The following is a 27,118-nucleotide window of genomic DNA, read 5'->3' on the forward strand; positions in this document are numbered from 1 at the left end:
TTGCTAACTACTCTATGAATAACTGCACTGAGTATTTCAATCAGTAAGGGAATGACAAGAAAAACCTTGGACAGACGCCGCTGATGCTCAAATTATGAATCCAAATGGATCATCCCAGTAATTCTCCTCACTGAAAGACTGAGGGCCCATTTAATTCACATGGCCTAAAAGCACCATCACATCCTAGCGGGAGACTGATCTAAACAGCGATGAAACTCCATGCAGAAACGAACAAAACCCAAACTGAAAAGATACTACTGTACCCGCAGTTACGGCGTGAGCAGAAACCCTCCGAGGTCCTGCCCCTCTGCATAGCTGTGCAAGATGGAGAGAGATTTTCTGCCCAGGAATGCGCCATTTGCTGAAACACTCGTGATCTTTTTGGAAGAAAGCAGTACTGATCTATACTGGCTATTTGTTTACAATGCAGCCCTGCTGATTCAGATCGATAAATAAGAGAGGCTTGGAAACAATGCTCAGGAAGATAAAAGATTTGCCTCTCTAGCTTTACCTAACACTGAGAGGATGCTTAAATCTGATATTCCCCTGTCCAGTCCTAGAAACTGTTACGTAGGAGCAGTACTAAGTTTTCTGGCAGGTTAAAAAATACAATTGGTATTTACTCCTCAAGTCTTGCAACTGCTAGTTAACTACACAGTTACCCTATAGGCAGTATTAACTGCACTTGCAATCTTGCTCTAAAATACAAACAAAAAAAGTATTGGCTTAGGTTTATACCCTGTTTTTACCTGGCTGAGATGCTACAAATCCTACTAATAACCACGAACAGCTTGATGACACCAGAGAGTTTCCTCAAGTACCAATCAGACTTTTGACACTGCCTTCTCCTGTTTAAAAATATAGACAGATTGATAAAGCCTAGGTCTTCTCACTTTCTCACAGAGAAAGCACACGGCTGTTCTTCCCTAGTTCTAGGGCTGCAGTAGTTTGGGATTCATTTTACTACGCCCTAAAAACGATTATTTTCTAACGTTCGGCTTTGCTGAAGAAGGGTGGTCTGGAACTCTCTCAATGTCATGTCTCAAGCCCAAATCTATAGCACAGCATGTCAGTTTATCCTGATGCTAGCCCACTCTAAACATCATGAAAGCAGCATAAAATGGAGTTATCTCCCTGTCAGCAAAGTAAAATCTGCAAACACTGTGGTTTAAAAAAACATCCTGAAAAAAAGAAAACACAAAACAACTTGGGAACTGAAGGGCTGATTCCCCTCTTCATCCAATCACTGGAAACAAAGGCATTGTAACAAGACAATGTACTCCTCAAAAGAAGCTCTACAGGTAACTTGTGCAAACGTGTTTTGAGCTTTCCTTTCCCCAAGAGATAACTACAGCCCAGCAGGGACCAAACATTCCATACAAATAAGGCGCGCTTTTGTTTTTTGCATAGTAGTTTATCAGTGATAGTCCCATCCCACCGAGCTCTCCCTCATCCACCTGCTTTGCCACCGAGCTGAGACCAGCTTCTTCAGATTCTGGAGTCTGGAAGAAAGCTTGTACGAGTCTCAAAGTCTTCTTCACCCAGAAAGGTGGAATGAAGAAATTCCTTTCAATATTGTATGACTGCTTAATCCTAAAAGCTGCCTCTAAACCCAGTATTATTTTTAAATGTTTACAGATCAATTTGGAGGCATTCTTTTTTTTTTTATGCCAGCCATTGGTAATTATACCGTAATCATCTCAGGTTTACTACTCAGTTTGCCAGTGTTCCTTTTGCCAATCAGTGCAGCAGATCAATAAAACCATAAGCTTATTGAAATATCAGAGCCTTTGCAGCACCATTCTCTGCTGCTACCAGATATATCTTTTAATATATATATATATATATATATATATATAATATAAAAACACCTGCTATTTATATTCCACTGGAGCTCAAAGTGGCTCAGCTTGGGGCAAAGGCACAATTAAAACACGTTTTCTTACAGGACTCTGCATTTGTGAATTGTGTAACGATAGAAATTGACAGCACCAATCCTTGGGTGGGATAGGGATGCGTGTAGGAATGAGTCATTAGAAGCCCTGTGCAGGGGCTTACAAGTCTATTTTTTTTTTCTCCCCCCATCAGTGTCTGTTGTTTTTTAATCTTTGCTTGCATCTTCCCTTTCACTGGAATGCTCCAACTACGTATCAGCTGACCATGGGCTCCACATCCGCCTCTCTGTCCAACTCGTCCTGAATTTCATCTGTGTTTCCTGAGTCGCTGCTGGCTACAGAGCTGGGAGATGGAGAATTTCTGTAGAAAATACAGAGAAAGGTTTAGACAAAAAAAAAAATACCATTGACAGACAAGAAAAAATAAGACCTTTAAAGGAAATAGTCACTGACACTCCCTAAAACATTTTAATAGTAATAAAGGGTATTCTTAACTTATCTGTTTTGCAGCAAATATCAATAGTAAGCTTCAACACCCTGCATGCTGCCACCCCCCCCCACACACCATCTCCTATACAAAGGCTGTCCTATCTTTACAGACGGGGAAACGGAAATTAAGTCCAACAAATATCCTCCTACAGAAACCTTGATCATCTACGGTACATACACTCTTGAAAACTCAAAAATTTTTCTTTTTCTTTTTTTAAAGCCAGGATGGGTACTGTGGGTGAGCAAGATGCACAAAAAATCCCTCATAGTATAAAAAGCATGGGTTCCACACACAAGATGAAAAAACATGTTCTTCATACAAGTCTAGTCAAGACTTTTTTTTTTTAGTCTTTTTAAAGAGTTCTAGATCTATGACATTAAGAACAACCATCCATCACAAATAGAGAAGAGATGACTCCATTTATACTGCCAGTACTACCGGTGACAATAGCTGCTGAATCCTTAAACTGTTACTGAGCATAGAAAATCATACACTGCTGCAGGGATCTACTGAAGACTGGCATTTGTACCTGAACAAGACGAGATTATCTGAAGGACAAAGCTTTAGGACATAATTATGCTATTGCTTTTAAACACCTTGACAGGAAACAAGAGCAAAATAAATTCTTGAAGGACACCCCAGGCAGCGTGGTAATATCTTACTACCTGTCAGCTGAACCTTTGATAAGCCTACGACAGGTTTCCATTTGTACATCCAGGCCCCTTTTCATACTACACATTTCCATATATTCATGAAGGTGGCGGTTCATGTCACTCTTGGCAGTGGCCAATTCCAGCTGTAAGAAAAGAAAGCGATCAGCCTAAGGTGGGTTGCTAGCAGCTTCTCCCAGCCTCACTCAACTTTACTCACTGGTGGGGATAATAAAGCTGTCCAGAGCTAATCCAGAATGCCTGCACGGCATACCCTTAACATCAGAGTGTCGTGTGCTACAAGTGTATTCATCAGCTTACGAAGTGTATTTTAATCAGAGGGCAACACTGTTTTTAAACAGCTCTTACATTCTTTTTTTGCTGCTTGGCATCATGTTTGTCAACATGCAGTAATTAGTGAAAACATATTCTAGACAAGGCAAAGACTGTGAGAAGCTACAGCTGTTGTGTCTGGCAACCTCTGAGGCCATTTCCTGTGAAACATTTCCCAGTGTGATGGTGGGGATGCAAGACAAAAAGGGGAAAAAACAGCGCACATTTATTCTCTTTGTTCCTCTGCATCAGTTAGATTTATGCTTGGTTAACACTAGTGCTGTACAGAGAACAGTATTTAGAAAAAAATTCCAAGGATGTGTCTAAGAAAAATACCTTTGCCTTTTTGATATAGATACACATTCCACCTTTCCCATTTGTGCACGTGTACACACGCATAAAAGCCTCCTGGACCAGAATACCTCACATGTTTTTATTCATTAGTAATTATTTATTTTGTCATGAATCACTTCCTTACCTCTATCTGCCCTATTGTTTCTTGGTATTCCTTGTCTCTTGTTTTAAAGAAAGACTCTGTTTCATGGATCAAGTTTCCCAGGTTTTCTTCCTGCAGAGCAAATCGAGACACAAAGAATTGTCAAGAAACTAACATGGAATTCAGTGGCAGCATACAGATTTTTCTCATTTAGCCTCACTCAGAAATCCAAGTTCTTATGCTCTTTCATGCAAAGGTGGGTTTTTTTGTTTGTTTTTTGTTTTTAAGTGCATGGTTATGCAGACAAGGGATACACTGCTTCTTAAAACTGGCATATGAGGGAAGACATTTTCTCTGATCAAGGAACCTATAGATCAAGACTCCAGCAGTTAAACGAATACCTGATACATGCCAAAGAACCAAAAAGCTGCAATTACTGAACCTTTCAGTCTGATCATGCTTAAATTAGATTGTAATTGCTGCTCTCCAGGCATGCAACTTGATTTTTTTTCATTGCATTGACCATCAACCACTTAAAGCATTGTACTGGAATTCTTATTTTCTGATTACATACTATTACTCTCCAGACCTTTCCATTTCCATCATCTCACACATATACTCTACATGCATTTACTCCATCATCTCACACACATACTCTACATGCCTATTAAAATTCTTTACTTAAATGCTAGATAAATTAAGCTCACTCCAACACACTTACAAGGAAAATACTGCACTTAAGAACACGCTGCATCCCAAGGGAAGCATCCTGACAGACAACAACTCCCTTGTCATCGTTACTTTGGATTCACAGTACAGTCCAGGCTACAAAACATACAGCATTATTTCATGCTGCCACAAAGAGACTAGAAGACTGTTTTCCAGTTTAACAATGTCACTATTCTCTTTCAGGTTATTACCTACCTCCCTTTTTCAAAACAAAAAACAAAAAGCATCAATTTATCACAACTGCACCGATGAGCATTTGTTTTGTTACCAATCTTTGACCACAACTGTAGCAGCTCTATCAGGATCATACCTGGGATCAACGTCAGGCTAACCAGCCTATAGTTACAAGAATCATTCCACTTATCCTTTTATATGCAGAACCGCTTCAAGGAGAAAGGTCATAAAAGAAGGTGGCTACAGCACCACGTAAGAACTTGAAAGGAATAAAGCCAGCGGAAGGAAGATTCAGGCATGTAAAGGACTATGTTAAAGACCAGGCACAGACGGAGCCGTCTTTATTCTGAATCTCCATCTACAAGACAAATCTACCCTTTCCTTGTATAATTTTCATTTAGAAGGATTTAAGCTTCTTAAAACCTTTAGAGTTTTTGCATGGAAGGTCTGTGTTCGGCAATATTCCTCTGATAGCTGTACTTAAACGTGCACACACGGGTATATGCAAATAAATCTGTCACTAATTCCAGCACATGGCTGCACATTATCATTCTGCCACTCTCCCTGCTCAAAAGATGACATACAGCTAAGTATGCTGCTTTCTGCAGTCCTAGCACTTTTAAATAATCTTCGCAGTTTCAGGGTATGCCAGATGATACACAAATGGGAAGATGTAAATTAACACACCCCTGGCAGTCAACACAAGACAATATTCAGGAGACTGCTGCTTCAGCATCTTTATACTGTATCAATGATGGGAGAAGGTAGGATTATTGCCTACCTACTGCTGTCATGCTGCTCAGTAATGCAATAATAGCATCACATTTAAGACTGCCTGCACAAAGCCAGACCTTGCCATTTCAATCTCTCTTTAGGCCTGCTTAAAAAGGCTCAGGAGTCACTGAATGAGGCAGCATGCAGCCATTAGCTTACTTTGTGTGGGATCTTAAGGATTAAAAGCAAGCTGTTTATTATCCACCAGCATCAGGAGATTCCTTTTGACTGGAAAGATGGAAGCACAAGATTCAGAAGTTCCCTAGGGCCTTACGCAGTCCTGCAGCCACAGCTTCTTTGTTTGCGACAGGCTGTATGTACTTTATGATCACACACAGACCACGCTAAGTTTATTTTTCTCCCCACACGAAAGGAGGTGCAATACCATGCACACCATGTGTGACATTTTGACAGTTAAAGTGTGAATGATCATCTACGGAGAAAGCAAGATGCTCTATGGAAGATATAGGGCTTTAGATAACCCACTGCTCAGGGTGACAGGGTGCATGATGATCCTACAACAGCTAGATGCCTTAGATCTTTTGACACTTGCCATTTCTAAATACTCAGTTTGAAGAAGCAGAAGAAATTAAGGTTGGTAAATAAACTCATTGCAGACTGAAAAGCAACCAGAGAGAAAGCACTAAAAGGATTTTAAAATTAAAGCAAGTTTTCACAGCAGACTAGATCACCAGTCAAAGATCTGAAGGCTCAAAGGGCTAAAAGAGCAGCTGAAGGATACAATTGTTTAACAGAACAATTTGAGAAGAAACAAACAAACTCACCTCTCCTTGGAGGTCAATTGAAGGATTGCAGTTTGTGAAGTCTTCCCAAAGAAGCAATGTTTCCTCATTCTCCTCCCACGTTAAACTATCACAGTCATCATCAAAATCAAATGTCTCACGACTGTTAAGGCAACAGAAAAAGCATTAGGGTAAACAGCTCCAGCCCTACCCCTTCAGTCCCTCGTTTAATGTTCTAGAAGAAAAAAAGGAGTTACAAGAACTGAATAGAGAAGACAAAGCAGCTGAAAGTCATGAAATATTTTAAAAACAGGCTTTGCCACTGTCTGAAAGTCCCTTACTCCTGGGCTCTTTGCCACTCCAAAGCAGAATAAGAGAGATAGATCCTTGTTAGCATTCCCCGTTGCTAGTTCTGTCCTCCAGATGGTGCTGCTCGTTAGTTTCCCTTGTTTGCAAAAACCACAGAAGCGTTTTAATCTATTCTTTTTATACATGGGAAAAAGGAACCCGACCACAGTTTGGGGAATTACACAGGAAACAGCCACTAGAAGACTCCCTGCTGATTTTCATGCTGAAGTTTAGCCAATGATTTTCACTGCAGCACTTACAAACATCAGTTTGAAAAATAACTAAGAAAAAGCTGAACCCCAAAACGATGCACAAGTGAACGTTAAGTACATATTATTGAATTGAACAACAAAAGATACCACTAAAGCCACTTAAGACTGAGAAGAACCAGTAGCAGAGGTGACCTTTAACACTGTTATTTGGTCAAGCTCCTTTAGTACAGTTAGTTGTGCAATAAAGGAAAAAGTTCCAGAAGGCACTCAAGTCCCTCTTGGTTTGAACGGCAGATTGAAGAAACACTAGTAGCTGCTTCTTGTCCTTGTTAAGGAGGTCTGACAAAAATCTGAAGTTGCTTGCAGCAGTAGTCTGCTAATTTCTGACTGATGCATTTTTGTTTCTTTAGTTCATTTCCTTTTAAGCAGATAACATCTCAGTCAGGAAGCTGAGTCCAACATCATCTTTAGGAGGCTGAAGAGCTTGGCAAAAGAGGTAAGTCTAGTTGTCTAAACACAACTTCACAAAATAATAAGATAAAGATTTTGGACACATATGATTCTGCCTTTTGCAATTCAATTTCTTCAAATCAGTTCCTTTTTGCAAGAACTAGCCTTGTCAGAGTGCAGACTCAGGGTTCTGACTGCTGCTTTTTTCAGACACTTTGTTCAACACTGACTGCATTTTGACTTTTTACTGCTTGACGCTTACAGGTTAAGGTCATCACTACAGATCCAAGTTGCATCTGGTTTCTGTTCACCAGGCCAGCTATTTATAACTACCTTCTACATGACAAAGACCCAAAACCCAGAATTATTTAGAAGCATGCTTTTTTCGATAAGCCACAAACATTGTTCCAGATCAACCCTATTTGAACGTACCAATAAAATTCCTGCGGCACTACATGCCAAATAGACCAAGAGAGAAGCATGTCACTAGAAGGACCAATAAAAACTAGGTATGACAGGACAGGTTTAAAAGCAAAACTAAAAATTAAATACATTACCAACCTAGTGACTAAACTTCAGTCTCTTGCTTTTCTAAAAGATCTATATGTGCTGTCACACTGAATTTTAACAGTGAAGAAGTTAAAAATCTGCATTTATTACCCTGAATAAGTGCTAGGACATCTAAAACAGAAGTCTTGACATGAAGAATTACCTACATCATTTGGGCAAAACATGTGAAATAGAGGGAAAAGGGACGAATGGCCTGAAACCAGAGTTTGGCAACAGCTGACAACAGGATCTAGTGCTCCTTAGAGAACGTCTCGTATGCTCCTACACATTAAATACTGTCCTATGTTGTGCGGGAAAGCACTGGGAATTCTTTCCTCTCCCAGCACAGTCACTGCAGAAGTTGGCAGACGAGAGACACATTCAAATGCCACAGAAATCAGACCTAAGGCACTGGCTGGGGCTCCCTTTGCCAAAAGAAAGTGGCAGAGACCCTCAGAACTCTGACTAGCCCGTGGCCATCTTCATCATTTCTCAAACAGGAGAACAGTAGGGCATACCACCAGCTAGCTTCCTTAATTGCTTTCCGTAACAGCAAGGCACAGAGAGCCTCTTCTTGGCTGCCACAAGCTTCCTAACACTCCCATTCTGGGTAAAACTTTAGGCAAAATAAATTGAGATTCTTCCAATCCAGGAGAAGAGACCTTACAGCAAGGTTTACAACACTGACATTTCTTGGAATCTATAAACTGTCATCCACTGCTACAACTGATCTTCTGGACACATCCAGCACTGCCATTTGCCTGCAGCTGAATTGAAAAAAATCATGAACTTCTCAGAGAAGTTCAAACGAGTTTTGAATTGAGCTTACAGTTACAACATTGCCAAATTGCATCCAGCCCAAAAAGCAGCAAGATTCTTTCTAAAGCTCTAAAAATGAATATTTAGCCAAACATACAGCAAATACAGACTCAAGTTTTGTACCTTTTTCTTTAAATGCTTCATCTTTTGCTAGTTAGCAGCTAACAATGTATAAACATCAAGTCTTATTAATTTTTATATTCTCTATAGCTCTCCCTACCTAAGGGAGGAATAAAAAAAAAAAATCAGTCTGGTAATTTTATTTGAACTTCTAGTAAACTTTTGAGTACGAACAATGCTGACAGTTCAGGCTCAACTCACAGAGAATATTGGGGGGTAGAAAAAAGTTTCTGAAAGCCTACAGAAACAACTCGAGTTCTGGGATTGTCTGCATTTCAGACAGTTTTCCCCACGTTCTCCACAATACTCACAGCTGATTAAACATACGCTTCATTTCATCCGTGATGTTCAAAGAGCAGCTGACCTCATCGTCAGAGAACCTGCCATTGTCTGCATCCTGTTCAGAGAGGTCGTCGTCAGACGCAAGTTTTCGTTCTTTCTTCTTGGAAGCCACCTTAATTGAAGAGAAGAGTAGTAACTGAAGGCTCATTGGAGATGCTGCGCCATGAGTGGCAGAAATGAAAAAAAGGAGAGGCATTACATTTGGGTGAATATAACTGCTCATCAGCTCCCAGGCAATTCAGGGATAGCACGTATTCGAGACAGGAATTGCATCCGTTAGTGAGTGGTGAACACAGAGCACAAGAAAGCAGTTCAAAAATGGCAAAGAGCAAAGCAAGCTGCAGGCTGCCAGCGCTCTACAGACATCTGTCTGTTCACTAACAACAGTCTACAACCTACCAGAGAACATGCAGAGGTTAGAATGATACAGGGTAAAAGCATAAGCTGGCAGGAGCGCCCAGGCAGCAGGCTTGAGAGCAATGACAGAACTCTCCCTCTCCTGCCACCACCACAGGCTGTTGCTCCCATGCTGAACAACCATGAAGAACAGACAAGAAACCTTTTTGGATAGTCTTTATTTCAGGGTCACTCCCACCCCATAAGCAGAGCCAGACCGCTAGTCTTCAGAGTGAGAAGAAGGATTAACTGAACCATGAAAATTCCTGGACGACCTCAAAGGAAATGAAATCTGCAGATGTGCAGAGAATTCAAGGGACAGCCCTGCACAGGGCACAGAGGATCATTTCTTCAGCTGAGGATTGTTAACGTAAGATATTCACAGCAGTTTACAGATGGTACCAGAGTCACAAACGCACAGTCTGCTCCCAGCCTACTGTAGCTTTTCCTCTAACTGGTATGTGAGCCGTCCCTTATTGGTATTGGTATTGTTCTCCTTGCCTGCTGATCATTTTAACCACTGCATGCTTGACCAAAAGCGCACTTTGCAGTTACCTTTGAGCAGAAAGACAGAGCAATTCTACTCAGAGACAAGAAGGAACCACTGGCACAAAGCAGTGGCTCAATGTGCTAGAAAAATTGTCTCCAGACAGGAGATTTGGATCTTTCTGGCTTTTTGAAAAAAGCCTCCAAACATTTAGGCAGCTTCGCCACAGCCAAAACGCACAGCCAGTGGAGACCACAAGCCTATTTACAGTGTTTTGGTATGGCATTTAGCACACTGTATGGCACTATACAGAGAAAAAAGCATTGGACTTATTCAGAGACTGAACACAACACTTCGACCAAAGTGGAAGGAAGCTGGGTTAATCACATTGATAGTGCAAGTATGACACAAGACAAACTGCATTGGGAGTTACAGGTTTGCTCTACACAGAGCTGTAACTGCTTACTTCAGGAGAAAATTAAATGACTTTTCCTACTAGCACCAAGGAGCTCAAGGAAAGCAACTAGAGTTTCTGGTCTCACAAAGCAGTCGTAACTCACCACCACAGAAGCGTTATTTCTGGCTGTGGAGCTTGAGCCAGAAATAAGAACATTCAGATGACAGTTCTGCAAGCTTAACACCTCTCACTTACGAAGAGGAAGCCATTTATACAAACCTAGGCCCTGGAATGCTTTTTCCCCCCTTGCATTCATTGCAGGGTAGGATCAGACTAACAATGTATCTTAGAGATCCTGATATTTATTTTTTTTAAACTCTCTAAGTTTTGTGCTTGTAATACTACAGCAGCTTCTGCAGAAGAGAGCTACACTCCAACACCAAGAGAGAAGAAAACATATCTATACAAAGAAATTAAAAAAAAAAAAAAGAAAAAAAAAGCAAGTGACCTGGACCATACTTCTCAACACTGCTCCCTCTTGACCCGTTACTACTTGTCCTATCCTATGGAAAATTCACAGCCTAATCACCTGGAATATCTTGGAAACGTCTTCAGAGTTGCGCTGCTGCGCTACATCACACAGCTTGGCTGTGATATCGATTCGCCGACAGATGTCCATGTCCACCTTCATGGCCTTTTCTTGAATCTTTGTGTCCAGGTCTGTCATGGGCTGCAGGAAGGACAGCAGTGATTATCTTCTATTATTATACAGTTCAGGAAAGCAGAGATACCCCATAGTATCTCTCTAACCCCAGGGCATACCATTCTTAAACAATATCACGTCTTGTTCTCCAGGAAAGGCAGTACATGGACAGTCTAAATAGACTAGACAGCTAAGAATTAATGTTCATATCCATTTCCAGTAAAATTTCAGCTCAGTGATTTGCCACAGAAAAACCTATACCCGCCCCAAAACAACTTCTATGTATGGCGAAAGTGAACTTTTCTATGGGTCAATATAGCTTTAAAAATGGAGGAGATAAATAAAACCCTGCTGAGCATGTGTTGAAAAGAAAAGTCTAAAACCTGGTGAGTACTCCATACTCCCACAGCCTCAGACAGAAAAAACTATGCCTGCAAGGAGAAGTTGCTTTCAAAACACAATCCAGTTGCTTCCAAAACACAACAACTTCACACCTACCATGAAACATAACATCGAGACCGGATCTAGAGAGATCCGCAAAAGCTTGTGACACAGAAAACAATATCCAGTTTGGCATTAACCTGACTTGCAGCCTGGCAAAAATTCTACATGAAAAGCGTTTTGTTCTGCTTCACTCTGGGCAGTCATTATAAACATAATTTGTAAGAGATACTCCTACTCAGACAGTAAGTACTCCTGCAGCCACATGAAGGCACATAATTCTGTGAAAAGCATAGATGTCCAGCCTAAACAGAACTCACTCTGTTGGAAAGCACCACTTCAACAGCTAGACCAGAAAACCTCTTTGCAAAGCATTCCTAAATACCAAATCCCCTTTCCACCGAGAAAGTTTGGTTTTGCTTTTCTTTGTTTTAAAATATTAGACAGGGTTCTTCTCCAGCTTCTGTCAACCTCCTCTGGACAACTTTGGGAGGCTTTTATTTTCCAAGCAGGTTGAAGGAAAGGAGGCTATAAACAACGCCGCTCTCTAAACACAGTATTATCAACTGAATAAGTAGCAGTGATTCTTATCAACGGGAAGGTAGGAGGCACATGCCAATGTTTTGTGTTTCCCTGCTCTAAATATTTACACGGTGGGATTCAAAAAAAGTATTCTCGCTGCTTTCCTTAGGCTCTCTTCCACCTTGCAGCATGTGCAAAGCCCACAGCATGCTTTCTCTCAAGTAGATGTCTGCATTCACCGCCACCCTTCTGCACACACCGAACATTTCTCCCTCAGTGAGAAAGTTATAAGCTATGCAGCCCTAACGAGATTCTCCTTTTCACACTGCCTCTAACCAAGCATACCTATTCTTGATTAAACATCAGAAGAAGAGACAGCTAATTGCCGAATTTCACATGAACAGATCTAGTGGCCCTGAGAGAATATGTTTGACATGAGGGAGCAGGTTCTGCAAGCTTATGTAAAGACCGGAGGAAGCAGTTCTAAACAAAATTACTGAATAAGTATGCATAATAGGACATCTTCATTAGACAACTGGCATCAGCACACTACTTCAGTCTTACAGAGAAAGCCACCTTACTTAATGTTCACCTAGTTTATCTTTCCAGATATCCGCACGGGTACAGGATCAGTATGTAAATGCAAGACAAAATTACGCAGTAATGGCCTAAAACATCCCCCAGCTGTGAAGGAAAGTCAGTATCAAACAAGGCATGAGGAAATTCCTGAGATTTTTTTTTTTTTTTTAATTTTTCTCTCAAAACTTAGGCTGACACAGCACTGGAAAAAATCCAAATACCTGAACCATACTGGGTTAACCTCTTCAGGGCTTTCATGAAGGGAGTAGGAACACACACGTAGCATTCCTTTTCGACATTATTCCTCTGCACGTTTCAGAGCAAAATCCCTCTCGTTGGAAGTACGTCGTGCTGCATGGTGACTGAACCCTTTCCCCTAACCTCTGAGTTCTCTATCTTTTTTCCCCATGGCTGCAGATTTGAATGCCAGCATCGCCAGCAGTGGAGAATGGGGGAGGGAGGGAAGAGTCCAGGTTATGGGCTAAGCAGCAAGTTAATGCATCTCTACACAGACCAGACAGGAAGCAGGGGGAAGGGTGATCTGTCTGATGCATTAGATCGTAAAGGCAGCCATAATACTAACTACAAAGCAGCACTCACTAAGACCGTAACTTTTTTTTATGAATGAAGCCATTTGCATGACACACACATTTCACAAAGGCAGTGGGGAGGTGGCCACTCTGCTCTCCAGTATACTTACATCACTCATCAGACCCTTAAAGACCACAAGTTCTGCTTTCAGTCTCTCAATCTTTTCATTTAACTCCTCCTGGAGAGCTTCCGCTTCCTGTGCCTCCTGCAAGAGAAAGCACACACAGAACTAAGAGGCCACAGGGCAAAATACGCCTCCTCACTTAACCTCAGGAGGACCGATAAGGCACGTCAGCCCCCTCATCTCGCTCCGTCAGAAAAGTCAGCACCTTCCTGCTTCAGCTTCCAAACATTAGCACTGTTCTCTAGCATACAGCAAGGCATTCAGCTGCTGTGACTAGAAGAGGGGCTTTTAACCGAAAGACAACTTCTTTTCCAACGATTAGTGGCATAATAGGTGTGGAGAAAGCCTACACCATTTAATACCTACTACGCAAAACTTACCTCCCGCAAGGTTTCCACCATAGATTCCAGACTCATTCTTCTTGTCAGTTCCTCTTCCCATCTGAAAGAGAAGATTTGCAGCAGATGGAGCGTTAACTATGAAGAAAAATACATTTTTTCCAAATCACAAGTCTTCTGATAGCGGTAGGATGACGACAGTTATTTCAAACATCAAGCAGATGGTTCCCCTCACTTGTACACCCTCAAACCAGGAACATAAGTCTATAAAAAAGTTAAAGTGAAATCAGCTCTCACTGGGATCAGCGCCCTTCCTGCTCTTCTGTGCAATATCTGGTTGCAAATCGGGAAATTTTTCAGTGCAATGGGAGGCACTTGAAGTTAAGTTACCCAAATCAACAGTCTCACTATTTACCCGTTCAGTCCAATCCATTTCAACATTTGCACGCCTTCTGCATCAAAATCCTCAGGAACCTACTCACCTCAGCCATTTCCCAGCACTACAAGTATCTTTGAATGCAGGATCTATATACACTCACTCACAGTACTGAGAGGGTACGAGGAAAGGAATTACACAGTTACAAACTGTACGACTAAACCTTATACTACAAGCATCATTATGTTTGAGCATATTATTGGATTAAGTACAGAAATACCTGGCAGTTCCTCTCTTCAAGCACAAAAATCTTTCAAAAGGTATTTATTGTCAAATACTGCGTTTTGCTAACTCAAACACGAAGTTCTTGAAAATGTGACTACACACATTCATACATATGAACATGGTTTGAGCTCAGGGGAAAAAAAAAGTAAAATGCATGCCACTTGTTGAAATAAATAGTAGTGCCACAGGAGACCTGCCCAGTCTATTATAACAATATGAATTATACCCCTGGAAAAAGTTTGTCTGAAACATTTAACACACCAGACAACCAAGAAACAAAAACCCAAACAGTAACTTCACCAAGCAATTCGGCATTCTCTCAGGAAGGCCACCGTTCCTTTTTATAGTTGAGCAGAAGCATGATTTTGGCACTGGCAGCGGAGGGGAACCAGGGCCTGATGACTTAGTCTGCGAAGCCTTTTGAAGCGTCCGTTCAGGAAGCCATCCTGACGAGCAGGTCACACCGTCTGCTCAGACGTGTCTACTCCTCAAATCCCTTGGCAAAGCCCGGGGATCTGAAAGCCTACCTGGAAACTTGGGCTGACAGCTGCCATCAAGACATTTGCTTTCAATAATCCAGTAAATATTGGATACCACACAATTAAAAACACTCCTGTGAGCATAATGCCTAAGTACCATCATAATTATTTCTGTTGCTACTTCCAGGGTTTTTTTTTTTTATGTACCTTAACTCAAAAATGGCAAACCATGGGACCAAAAAACTATTAAATCATTCTCGAAAATGCTAGGCTGCAAGGTTAAATCTGCCACAACACATCATTTCAGCATATTTACAAATTCACAGAGAAACCTGGTGACAGCTAGATTGCAGGATATTCCCACGGAGGTAGCTGCATACATAAACGTCACACTACTCAATACATCTCTGCCTCGGAAGTCTAATCCCATCTGAAATGGAAGCCGGGGAGGACCGCCTCAGCAGTACGGGCTGCAGGCAGCCGTGGTGGCGTTGCACTTTGCTGTCTTCAGGCACCAGCAGAGGCACCTGAACGGGTTACATCTCAATGCAGTAGCACCGTGGAGCGCAGCGCCAAGATGACATGCTGGCTACATCCGCTCCTTCCTGCTATTGTGCTGCAGGAATAGCCAGCAAAACAGCGTGAGCCCTCCAGTGTACAACCAAAGTTTGATTTATGCAGCAAGACTTGTGCATATTTCTACCGGCAAGGATTTGCTGCCAAGCAGAGTAAAATATTTAGGCTGAAATTTGCATTTGTCATCAAATGTTTTAGCTTGTATTTCCATAACCTATTTGTTTTTTTGACTACTAATTACATGTACGTTCCCGTAAAAATAGTAACTTTGCTTTTCAGATTTAATATTAAAGTCAAGAAGGTGAAATTAATTAAAGTAGTCAATTAGGTTCGCAATCTGTAAGATAACCTCCTTCTGTTACAGAAGGAGTGTTGCATGGCTTTAATCATTCCTTCTGGTCTTCCTGCCAGCAGGCTGTCATTTGTGGATGCAAGGCAAAGCAGACATTGCAAGAACTGATATGCTGCTGCTTCTCAAGGCTTTAGCTGCTGAAATCAGGAATACCAGCTGCATTCAGGTTATCCTGCTGTATTATTTGCATTCCTACAGTACACCGTGCGTTCTGCAGAGAGGGATGTATTTTTGGAAGACCTATTTGCGTATTTTTACTGACTACGCCAAAAAGCTAGCAAAAAGGATTAGCATTCCTCCCTAGCAGTTCAGCCGTTCTGGGCAGCTGCCAAAATTACGCATCTCAAAGTCTGCTCAGACTAACCTTCCTCATCCTGCAAGAATTCCAGTAGTTCCATTTCTTCTTCTTTGTGCCAGTTAAAGTGCGTTTCACAGAACAGTGATTTACAGCCCTAATTCCCTTCTGCCAGACTCAGAGAGGAAAAGGCTGCCTTCTTTACACACACCACAACACCCCAGCCCCCAACTTTGCTCTGGGTTCTGTTTCTCTCAATTATAGGAACAATCGGGTCATTTTTAACCAAAAAGTTCACGCCTGGCAGAAGAAAAGAATTCATGCTGGACTGATAATAAGGGTCCTGCTAATCATTAATATCACATTGTAAACCTCAGAACACATTTTTCCCACCCACCAGAGCTGACTTACATCATTTAACAGCTGAAAACGTCAGCCTTACTTTCTCCTCACACTTAAACCTCAGCAGACTCTGCAGTGAAGACAGGAAGAAGGCTGGGAAAGCAGAGGGTGACAATGGGACAGGAGATTAATTCTCTATTTAAACTTCCAAGCAAGTGAGACAATAAAAAGATTGCTCATTCATATGATCATTCTCTACTTGCTGTAACACACAGGACTTTAAAAGGGACCTTGGCAGCTGCTGCTACTACACGCTCCAACAAATGCTCCAGTAAGTAGTCAGTCAGCAGGCTGCCGAGAAGATGCTAACTATGGCGCTGACGTCTTTTAATACTCAACATGCTCTGAGTTATTCTCCCAGTATTCTATGCTAATCAACATCACCTTCCTCCGTCACTGTTTTAAAGCAGATGTGGTCTTCCACAAGGCTTAATCCCAGCAGGCTGCGGGTGCCCTCTGATTCTCAGCAAAAAGCAGCAGTGCTGGCATTAGGTGTGCAGCCTAGGATGTCCACGAAGGGCTCGAAGCCTGGTGCTCCCTTCACCTGAAGGGAGAGCAGGTCAAGGACAGACGGACAGGCAACTGCTCCACTGGAAAGCCACAGGAGAAGCAGTGACAGGAATAAGGAGGACTACAATGCCCAAAAGAAAATGGCTGCGCATGCTACAGGCTAAAGACCATCAGTCTTATATATTTGCAGCAGGATATCAAATAGACAGCTGCTCTTGCTTGTCTCACATACACTTATTTCTTGGCTCAGACGCATCAATTGCTATGATTTCCAGCTGCGTCCAAAATATTTTTTCTGACCCTGAAATGTAAACATCACCATCCAGATCTACCGGACTTCAGAGCTTCTCTGTTCTGTTTTATTCTCGGTTCCTTCTAAAAGGAAAGAGAAAACAGAAATACGAATTTCAAGTCTAATCAAGCTTTTCTCCGTCTTCCCCACCTACAAGGATGTTTTAGTCATAACCATCACCCACCCACCCCCAAAAAAGGGCTAGTCTGCATTTGAGCCGTCACGGACCTTTTCCCCTCTTACCAGATGTGACATATTACATTCCAGCGGCATTCAGTCACCGCAGCTTCGGGCCCCAAACTACTTCTGCAGTCCTGTGATTAAGAGTAAGCGTCTTTCATAGCTTAGAGGAGAACAAAGGATGTTTGCTCTCTTTAAAGGGAAAAGCTACGTTACGGGGATATTAGACAAACAGTACACGTGAATAGTCAGCTACGCTTAAGGTTGCTTAAAGCCTTATTCTTGTAAATCTGAGTCACACCAAAAAGTTGTGTTTCCCCGGGAATTGGAAGGGCAGCTATGAGTTTCACCAATACTAACGCTTTCTGCTAAACAGAAGACGGCAGATGGAGACATCTCAAGAACACGAATATCCCCTAAAAGCTTCTCTAACACTTTCCAATCCTAGTGTTCACAGATTTAAACTGAGCAGGCTCTCTTGACAAAACCAACTTCAAGACGCTATCCCACTCCTGAATACCTGCATCAGTGAACACAAACTTTGTCCCTTCTTCTCTCCCAGTATCACCAAATCAAATTTCATAATACACACTGGTGAAGAGAATTCCCCGTTGGAGTAGATTCACAAAACCTCTTTAGGACAGAAAGTTTTTGAGAAATTTGCCTTTCCGAAAGCAGTTCAGTAATTTTCTTTCAAAAATACAGGATTTTTAGATGCAAGTACAATATAATTTAGACAACACACTCGCAAAGTATGACAGATATAAACCTACAACTTCAGATACGTTTTTGCTCAAGGCAGAAAGGCACGAATAGACTAGCTGATAGTTAATTATGCCTGATGGTATCAACTGCGCTATTTCCTTCATTGAAAATATCCTTCCTTAAGGAAGCCTAACAAAAAAAAAAAAGACCAGGAAAAAACATTTACAGTGGTCTAAGAACATGAATGGTCCCCTGCCATTCTCTCAGGTATAGACTTTGAAGCTTTTAACTCTGCTTTGTTTGTGAGGGAGCACCTTCCCATCAGTTCGCAGGGAGGAAAGCAGCCACGGAAAGGAAGACCAAATTGCTCGAATGCTTAAGTCCACACCAGGAACAAAAGGGTGTATTTGAACAACAGCCATAAAATGCTCATGAAAATACATGATTCCTGAAGACAACCATACTGATGAATATGTTGATGAAGATAAAACTTATTGGTGACTATGAATGCTGCCCCATCCCTGGAAATGCCCAAGGCCATGCTGGACGGGGCTTTCAGCAACCTGATGTAGCGTGAGGTCTCCCTGCCCATGGCAGGGGGTTGCAACTAAGTGATCTTTAAGGTCCCTTCCAACCCAAACCACTCTGTGGTTCTGTGATTCTATGAACTCACCGTGCCATCTCAGGGAAAAACATCATTGTGTTCTCTTGCATGCTAAAACACCACAATTCCATTTTTGGCATGAGATGCACCCTGCCTTATTCATCCCTAAGATATGAAGCACCTAAGATGCATTCTCTGATGCACCACACCTGCAAGGAAATGGAGAAAACACCCATCCCATTGCAGGACCGAGTAATTACACCCCTGGTGCTGCCGTCACCGCTTAGAGACACGTCTCTGTGCTCGCTTTCCTTTGTGGCAGCACCGCTTGTTCCTTTGTGCTTTCAGATCTTTCTGACGCCCATACGCTGTTTATGGGAACTCCAAATGGCAAGGCGTGCTGCACGGCTCACCAGTGCTGGCACGAGATTTAACACTTCACACACACAAGCCTAACCAATGTAATCATCCCAGATTACTCACAGAAGTTACGTGCTGCCTCTCGTTGCGTGGCTGTAGGAACATGCCCATTAATCCCCTCTCCAGCACCTAGATAATAACTATCAACATTACAGTTTGTAACTCTGCTTATTATACTCTGATTTCATCTGAATCGACTTAACGGCCCCTCAGAAGTACAAACTTATGACGCTTACACAAAAGGATCCACAGCCTAATCCTGTAAATGGCCAGAGGCAGAAATCTGGGCAGGGCACACCGCTTAAGAGGAACACACTGTGGTACCTTGGGAGAGGAAAGCATCGTATTCAAGACTTTCTGAACAGATGCAAACAAACTTTACGATACTAAAACCCTGCTGCAGCGTCAGTCTCTGTTTACCCATGCGCCAGATATCAAATGGTGTTTCTCAATCAAGAGCAGAACCCGCATTTATAATCTCATGGAACCATTCCTCATTCTAGAAAGCAGACTTGGATTGTAAATACAGATAGTCATCTACATGCTCTCATTAGCTCAGAAAACCTGAACCATCCAAGATGGATTTCATTAAAAAAAAAAAAAACAAACTTCCACAACGCTTTCTTCTATCTTCTTTTTTAAGGGAAAAAAAGCTAGCCAACAATGCGCCACTCTCTCTGCTTTTAGAATCCTGGCTTAAGAGTTCATTTTTCCATCCACTCTCAGTTTTGCACTAAACTAGGTGCAAGGTGGCATTGAACAATTAGCTTACTAACAAACGTTACCTCGATTACATGTGCATTTGTAAGGTACTGTAAGACAGGCATTCTCCTAAATTATCCCAAGCACGGGCCATTTTGATCCCACATGCCCTGACTTCTTATTGAAGCAAATTAAATGTTAGTTGATGGGCTCCATGTAAAACGTATTAATTTAATGTGAATGTCTTGATTCCATTAAAGCCTGGCTCTAAAACAACAGCAGCACTGGAATGAAGTCATCTGTTGCTTGCAATCAGCAGGAAAGCATCCGCTTCACACAAGTCTCAGAGTCTCCTTGCTAGGAGTCTGTCACTGCAGCATCACATTTCCCAAACATCAGAGTAAGGGGGGAAGCTGGTATCCTCGAACCTGTAGCAATGGTCTAGATTGTACAGGTAAATTCACCGTGTAGCAGAACTCAGGCCCTTCATGCTGCTAAAACTCAGGGGGTTCACTACAAAGAAAAGGTTAATATCAAAGCTCTGTTCGAGACTCATGCTCTACTTAAAACAGCATGCAGGTCTTTGAACAACAGCAATTTCTTGTGAAGGGAATTACTGAAAGAACTTACTCTACAGGAAAACACTGCATAATTATACCTTCTGATTACACTCACCTGGAATGATGATCAAGACTTTTAATGGAACCACAATAAATATCATCTGTAAGTTCATTAAGCCATGCATAACGTCAAAAGGGTTTAACAACTTCAAGCAGAAGCAACAGCCGTGCCTGCATTCCTTCAGAGAGCAAATAATGGCGCTTTTACTACATTAGGAGGATCTACGTGTAATCGTGCCATCTTCATACCAACATTAAATACATTTTAAGCTACATAGCTACAAGACACACGCTTCTGCGTGGCATATTCTTGCAAACACTGAACTGAAAGAGCAGTTTTCAATCTAAGGTATCTTTTGATACCTGCACCCAGCCTCAAACACAGAAGCCCATCAACACAGACACAAGATACTTATTCGAAATAGGTCTAATACAGCATGTGAGGCTGCTGTCAGTTGTTTTCACAATATTTCACAACTGCCTGACAGAGAAAGCACCTATAGAGATCTCCTGTCCTTACAAAGGTATTTGCACTATTTTGCACTATTTGCACTATGCTGTGCAAAAAAACTCCCTAAAGGAAAAAAATAATCCTTGAAGGTCTGCCATTTACCAATGCGTCCAAGGCCACTAATGTTGGTAGTTTATTTCTACATCACTTAATAGCAAATGTACTTGAAATGCTTCTTCCTCAAAAGAAATTATGAACTTTTTTTCCCACTGTACATGGATGAAGAAATAGCATAAAACAGGTAAGGGTATCTAGCTCACTGCTGCCCAGCTTTCTCTTTAAGCCAAGCCAGACTCTTTGACTCACTCTCAAAGGTGTTTGAATTCTGAATTGGACAAGTGTCATGCAGAGAAGTCTTGTTTTCCCTTGCGTTTGTAATCTAATCAGCATCCTAGCTGCTAACCCCTTCCATAGGAGAGAGTCCAGAACTTCTAGAAGTAGACAAGTCACTTTCATTGGAGAGGAAAATTCTGTAGAACTTCCTCCTTCCCCAGGTACTGCCCATTCTTCGCTTCTCAAAAGCCATTTCAAATCCTCCTCAAGAGGAAGATCATACCCATGACAACATAACCCAAACCTCTGTATCATAGACCTGCCTATTCTGCAGCTGCAAGTGATTTTAAATATTGACTAACGCATTAAGCCTCTGAGAAGTGTTCCCAACCACACCTATCAACAATGGCCAGGATTACACCCTCCCAGAATGAACCTGATTAGGTAATTTTTTTTTCCATGCGATCTTACAGCATCTTTACATTTCTGCATAGCTGTTCTGCTACTCCAGTTCATACCAGGCATGTGGCAATTGCAACTGCTCTGGAGGAACCGAGTTTTCACACTTCACGAAGCAAAACCACAAAAGGCCTCTGTGTATTCAGTATTTATTTATGAAGTATCCACATGCTAGAATCCGAGTATAATTAGAACCACATTTATCACTAGGGTTCTCCACACCTTTAACTGGTGTGCTGACCATAGGCACACAACCATTTCCTGCAGCCTGCAGAAAGAGATTTCTGGTCAGTCATAAACTGCTCTGGCTGATAAGATACCAGCAGATTGCAAGCTCTTGGAACAAGGCTCACGATGTAATTCATGATATGTTAACTGTTATATCAGGTAAACTAAACACTGCTTTCCGTATCCTCCTCTTATGTTTGCCAGGGCGGCAAACAGCTCTACAAATCCGTGCCTCACCGACCTGCACAAACACAACGAAGAACAGATCGAGCTGTATTTACTTTGCGCAGAGGAGTGGGCACAGACAGTCTGCAGCAAGGGGTTCCAGGCAGGATCAGCACTTGCTGTTTTCTACTTGGCATCAGCAGCTTAAATTCATTTTTCACCCCTGTCAAAATCTTCTTGACAGTGTTTATAACCCCTGATCAAATATACCAGTCTTAAGCATGAGCAAGTAATTCTGCAGTGTGGCTCTATTGCAGTTCTTGACAGCTGAAATGCGTTTTTTTCACTGGTATAACAGACCCCCAGGAAGGGGAGAGGGATTTGTGCAGTAACATGAGAACGTGGGGACTCTTCCTGCCTTCCATTTTCCAGTAAGCTTTGCGGTAACTGAAGCTAGCCCAGTTCAGTTTCGAACAAAAGAGCCTTGTGAGAAAAACAATTCAGGAAAATGCAAGGCCTACAAGCTCAGCTTGTGAGCTAGCTTTCCTAGGGGGGTGGGCAAGGGCATAAGCATTTCCTCTGTATAAAAAAGGAAAAGAAGCCAAGAGCACAAGGTAAGGATGAAACAATTGGAAAAAACAATACCAATAGCCCCAGATTAGGCAAAGACATAAGAAGATGCAAGGGGGAAAATACACTATGCAGAAGACGAACCACTTGAAAGCCTACTTCTAAGCTGCTCCCCACTGAAAAAGACAAAATTTACGGTTAACTTAAAATTTTCAGCTACTAAGATCAGTCCTTAGACAGCCTGACAGCTATCAGAAACATATCAGAAACGTGAGCTGCAGAACCATTAAATTAGCTAGGATATCGACTTCCAGCAGGCTTCTCTGTCGTTAGGGTAGGTAGCTACTATTCCCTACCCCAACAGGGCACTCCGTGTCTACACCGAGTCCGCAGACCCCCTGGTGAGCAGGACTTCCAGGGCCACATCTCCGCGCCTCCAGGATACCTGCAGCAGCACTTCGGTGCGAGAGTGCAAGTCGGACAGACTGTTAGTTTGCTTGACAAGTCAGCTCTGATCCCAGGAATTTGATGCAGCCTGCACATGGCATAATAAACATGATCAGGTCAATCTGCGAAACATCTGACCAGATTTATACCAAAATGCCCATATGACGTGGATCAACACAGCAGACACTTTCGGAAGGATGAGAATCAGAGCACTACACGTTGGGTTTCTTTTTTAGCTCAACTGGGCAGAAAAGAAAAAAAGACATATTTGTGAAGATTTTACTGCAGCCTAGGTAGCTACTACATCAGTCTTTCTGGGACAACGCTCAAGTTCTCGGTTCTCTTCCTCTTGTATCAGTCAAGCGTAAGGCATTTCCCCCATTTTGTAGGTATATCCGCTTATTTTTCCTCTATGTATATATATATATTTCTATTAGCAATAAAGAGGAAATTTAGGAAGACAGACACATCCTGATTTCACCATATCGGAGGACTGCATCATCTTTTCAAGGCTGTTTCAGCTCCTTCCGACACTGCTATTTATTTAGTTATTTATTTATTTTATTTCCCTCCAAGAGGTCTCGCGGTGCCAAAGAGCGCTCGCTGGGCCAGCAACCACTGACAAGCACAGTTATAAAACGAAGAGGAAAGACCAAGCTCCGAAAGAAACGCAATTCTACACAGACCAAAGCCATCTCTAGGCCCCTTTTTAGGGCTCCAGGCTCACTCTCAGCCCCTAGCCGTGCTTGTGACAGTCAGTTTCATCCGATCAAGCTGTTCCAGAAGACGCAGCCACACGCTCCTTTCTCCACGCCACGTGGCAAACCCCCAGCCCGCAGAACAGCTCTGCGTACTCCCGGGCCTGCAGAAGACAACCGTAAGCACGGCTTATGAAACAGCCGCAGCAAGAGCACTGCATTCCTGTGAAACTGTTGTCATAACTGCAGATAAAGTAATTACTTTGACTCATTTTGAAACAGGTAATCTGAAAAGCACAGGATTACATGACTGTATACCGCTGCTAGCTACAAGTTAATTATCAAGCCCTGAATTCCCATGTAAGGAAATCTCTAACAAACACAAGTATTACAAACGTCAAGCATTAAAGACAACCGATCATGTACAGAAATTTATTTTACAACTCCACCCATGAACAAGATACGATTTTATGGTAGTTAGTATGGCAGACATTCAGGTGCTTGGTCCTAACATTTTGGCACATGCATACTAATAAACTCACTGTGAAATTCAGCTGAGTAAACTCATTATTCCTGACTAATGACCATTCTCTTCAAAGACAATATTTCCAAAATACAGTGACAGATGCCATAAAACTCAAGTGAAAGACAAAAAACAGAATGGAGACTACAAGCCTGAAGAAGTACTGATTGTTTCTTTTATATATATATGTTTTTTTTTTTTTTACACTTCCTACAAAAATAAAAAAGCTACCCATTATCCTGTGCTCCTCCTGAGTAACCGCTTTATGTTTACCTACCCTGCTACAGGGTGGCAAGGGGGGTGTTAAATTTCATTATTCGGGTCTCATGTAGACAGGTACAGCCAGGCATCTCGGAGCAAATGAGAAGCAGAAGTTCGACATCTTGAAATAGTTGTTTTTTCCTAACCCTACAATAGCAGGGCAGGAAACAGTAGCCCAACCAATGCTTTTAAATCGCCTCGCAATTACTGCATAGACTATTCAGCATCTCAGATTCTTTGAGTCAACACGCAGAGAAAGCCTGGTACAAGTGTTAATGTGAAAAACTTGTAGAACTGCGGTCTACTGCACTGAAAAGGTCGGGCAAAACAAGCTTTTAGAGACCCTGCACAGACAAAGGGGACTCTCAACTGTGGAATACAGTATGCTATTATCACAGTCCCAAAAAAGCCATGTGATTCCTTTGGACAGCTCATCTCCACCATCCACATCATTACTGAAATGAATACAGGCTATAGCATAACAGAACAGAGCAAGAAAAGTTTCTTCATCAAATTGTAAGGTAGGATGTTTATAAGGGAGTTACCAAGAATACTTCAGCGCTCAGTTTCAGGAACAAAACTGCGCAGTGAAAAGGGATTATTATAACTGACTCATGTTATAATCACAGAAGAATCCATCCATTGTTTAAGGAAACTTAAAAATTGCTTAATGCTCTTAATTTAATCAAATGTATTCAAACAGCAGAAGATAGGCACCAGCATGCCTGTCCCAGAGTCTGACGACATGCTGGCTTAATAAAAAAATAAATAAATAAAAAATCAACAGCCTTATTCCAGGCCTTCTTAACAGTTTTAATAGGTCCTTCCCTAAGATTTAAGATGATTAATATTAGTATTTTAGAAAAAAATAGCGTGCAGTTTACAGTTAAGTAGTGTTAAGCAAACATTTACAATAAATAAAGGCGTTCTGCAGCCAGCCACCGAAAGTGTGGTTTTTCAACTCCTATCCTCCATGCTAAAATTTTTAACCAGTGATCTGATCTTGACGTCCTGTGGTTTTTAACGCAAGAGGGTCCCATCCTGTTTCTCTTTTCCCTAGCATACTCATGTCTAACTCTCAGCCCTTTACCAGTTCAGCACATTACCACTAGAGTAATATGAAGTACCCATTAATAAACCTAACAGGTTAGTGAAAGTATTACCAGTAGAGAGGACAACGCCAGACCTTGCTGTGACTTGTTTCTGGAGCCAAGAGCTTCCAACTTCTAAAATCTAGCACGAGGCTTGAGCTGATTTTCAGCTTTCTCCCTCTACTCCTCAGTCGCACAAGATCAATGCAGTTTTTTCCCCCACAAGACAGCTGTATTCATCTTTCCCTAACCATTTTATCCTATCCTTTTACCTCTAATTCTCAGTTCTCTTTCCTGTATTTTTGTTTGTTTTTTTAAATCCCCAGGAAAACAGGAGACACTTCAAGAGGCGGTAAAATATTAGTATGAAAAGAATGGTTTTGGGTGGTAGGAAAAGAAGAAAAAGTAAGTAAGGCATGCAGTAAAAACATTTGAAGTCTACTTGTGGTGAAGAGTGCTTACTGTATCAAAAAAGTACAGCTCTATACAGTTCTAGTCTTGTAGCAACTCCGAAAAGATGTCAGAAGCGCACTCCGATATGCCATCACCATTTTAAAAATACATTTGTATTTTTATGGTGTTCAGGACATTCTACTTGTGATGTCCCACCTCCTCCTGCTGCTGAGAGCTCTCAGCAAAACACAGCCACCTTGCCAGAAGTCTGGCAGCTGAGGAGACAAGTAGTTACAGAAGAGATTTAGAGCCATAATAAGATCTAATGCTAAGCTGTCGGAAAGTACAGGCAAACTTCTGTGGCATGAATTTCCCTTCTATTTTGTATAAACACCTAATGAAAGCTTTCATGAATGTCCTCTTGGAGGCTGCCAAGTTAAAATAGTACATTATCTCAGCTGATGCACATGACTACATGGAAGATCCTTACATCACAGCTCTAAGGAGTAATCTAGCAAGCTTTTAACTACAGGAAATTTTTCCCATGTAGGGTGAATAATATCTCTTTTTCAATACTGCCTCAGGACTTCATGGCAATCTGCTACTAAATGGAAATCCTGGATGCCTCGAGTAATGCGGCTGCACTGCGGGTCTCCTGCTCTCTACATGGAGCAGGGATTTTCTGACACTGGAACTTTTATGCTCACGTTGGGTCTGCAGGCTCCAAGTTGAGTTCCACTGCACGCATCCAGCTAGGTGTCTCCTGAAGAGGTGTTTTCACAGTAAGCCACCATGAAGGCCAGTCTTAGTCTGCAGAGCAAACCAAAAATGTCTGCACAATTTCCATAGTTAACAGCTGAAAGAAATCCCCCTGAAGTCAATGGCCCTTCTAAAGGAATGCTTTCAGGAATACAACAGACTAAATAGCACGTGTTGTTTCTCTCTTAACTTCTAAGGTCACCAGCTAGTCCAAATGCATCACTGTCACTGCACAAAGTGATCACAAAAAGCACCTTTTTCAACACCTACTGCAAGCTACTGACACAACAAATCTACCTC

General features: G+C 41.8%; 1 protein-coding gene across 2 annotated transcripts in view; it reads right to left on the reverse strand.

Moving 5' to 3' along the window:
- Positions 1-1,839: 1,839 nt before the first annotated feature.
- IFFO2 (intermediate filament family orphan 2) overlaps positions 1,840-27,118 on the reverse strand; it is a 37,722-nt gene continuing 12,443 nt past the window's right edge. Inside the window, exons 2-9 of one of the 2 annotated variants that reach the window (XM_080564252.1) lie at positions 13,685-13,745; positions 13,290-13,385; positions 10,934-11,074; positions 9,034-9,176; positions 6,267-6,387; positions 3,847-3,936; positions 3,051-3,181; positions 1,840-2,256 (exon numbers count right to left, since the gene is read on the reverse strand). In XM_080564252.1, the coding sequence (XP_080420378.1) occupies positions 2,151-2,256; positions 3,051-3,181; positions 3,847-3,936; positions 6,267-6,387; positions 9,034-9,176; positions 10,934-11,074; positions 13,290-13,385; positions 13,685-13,745 (889 nt within the window). In that variant the 3' untranslated portion in view covers positions 1,840-2,150. The remainder of the gene's footprint in view (positions 2,257-3,050; positions 3,182-3,846; positions 3,937-6,266; positions 6,388-9,033; positions 9,177-10,933; positions 11,075-13,289; positions 13,386-13,684; positions 13,746-27,118) is intronic. The other variant, XM_080564253.1, reaches the window with a different exon arrangement.

This window comes from Anser brachyrhynchus (genome assembly GCF_964034855.1).
Source record: "Anser brachyrhynchus genome assembly, chromosome: 21".
In the NCBI taxonomy this organism is placed as follows: Eukaryota; Metazoa; Chordata; class Aves; order Anseriformes; family Anatidae; genus Anser; species Anser brachyrhynchus.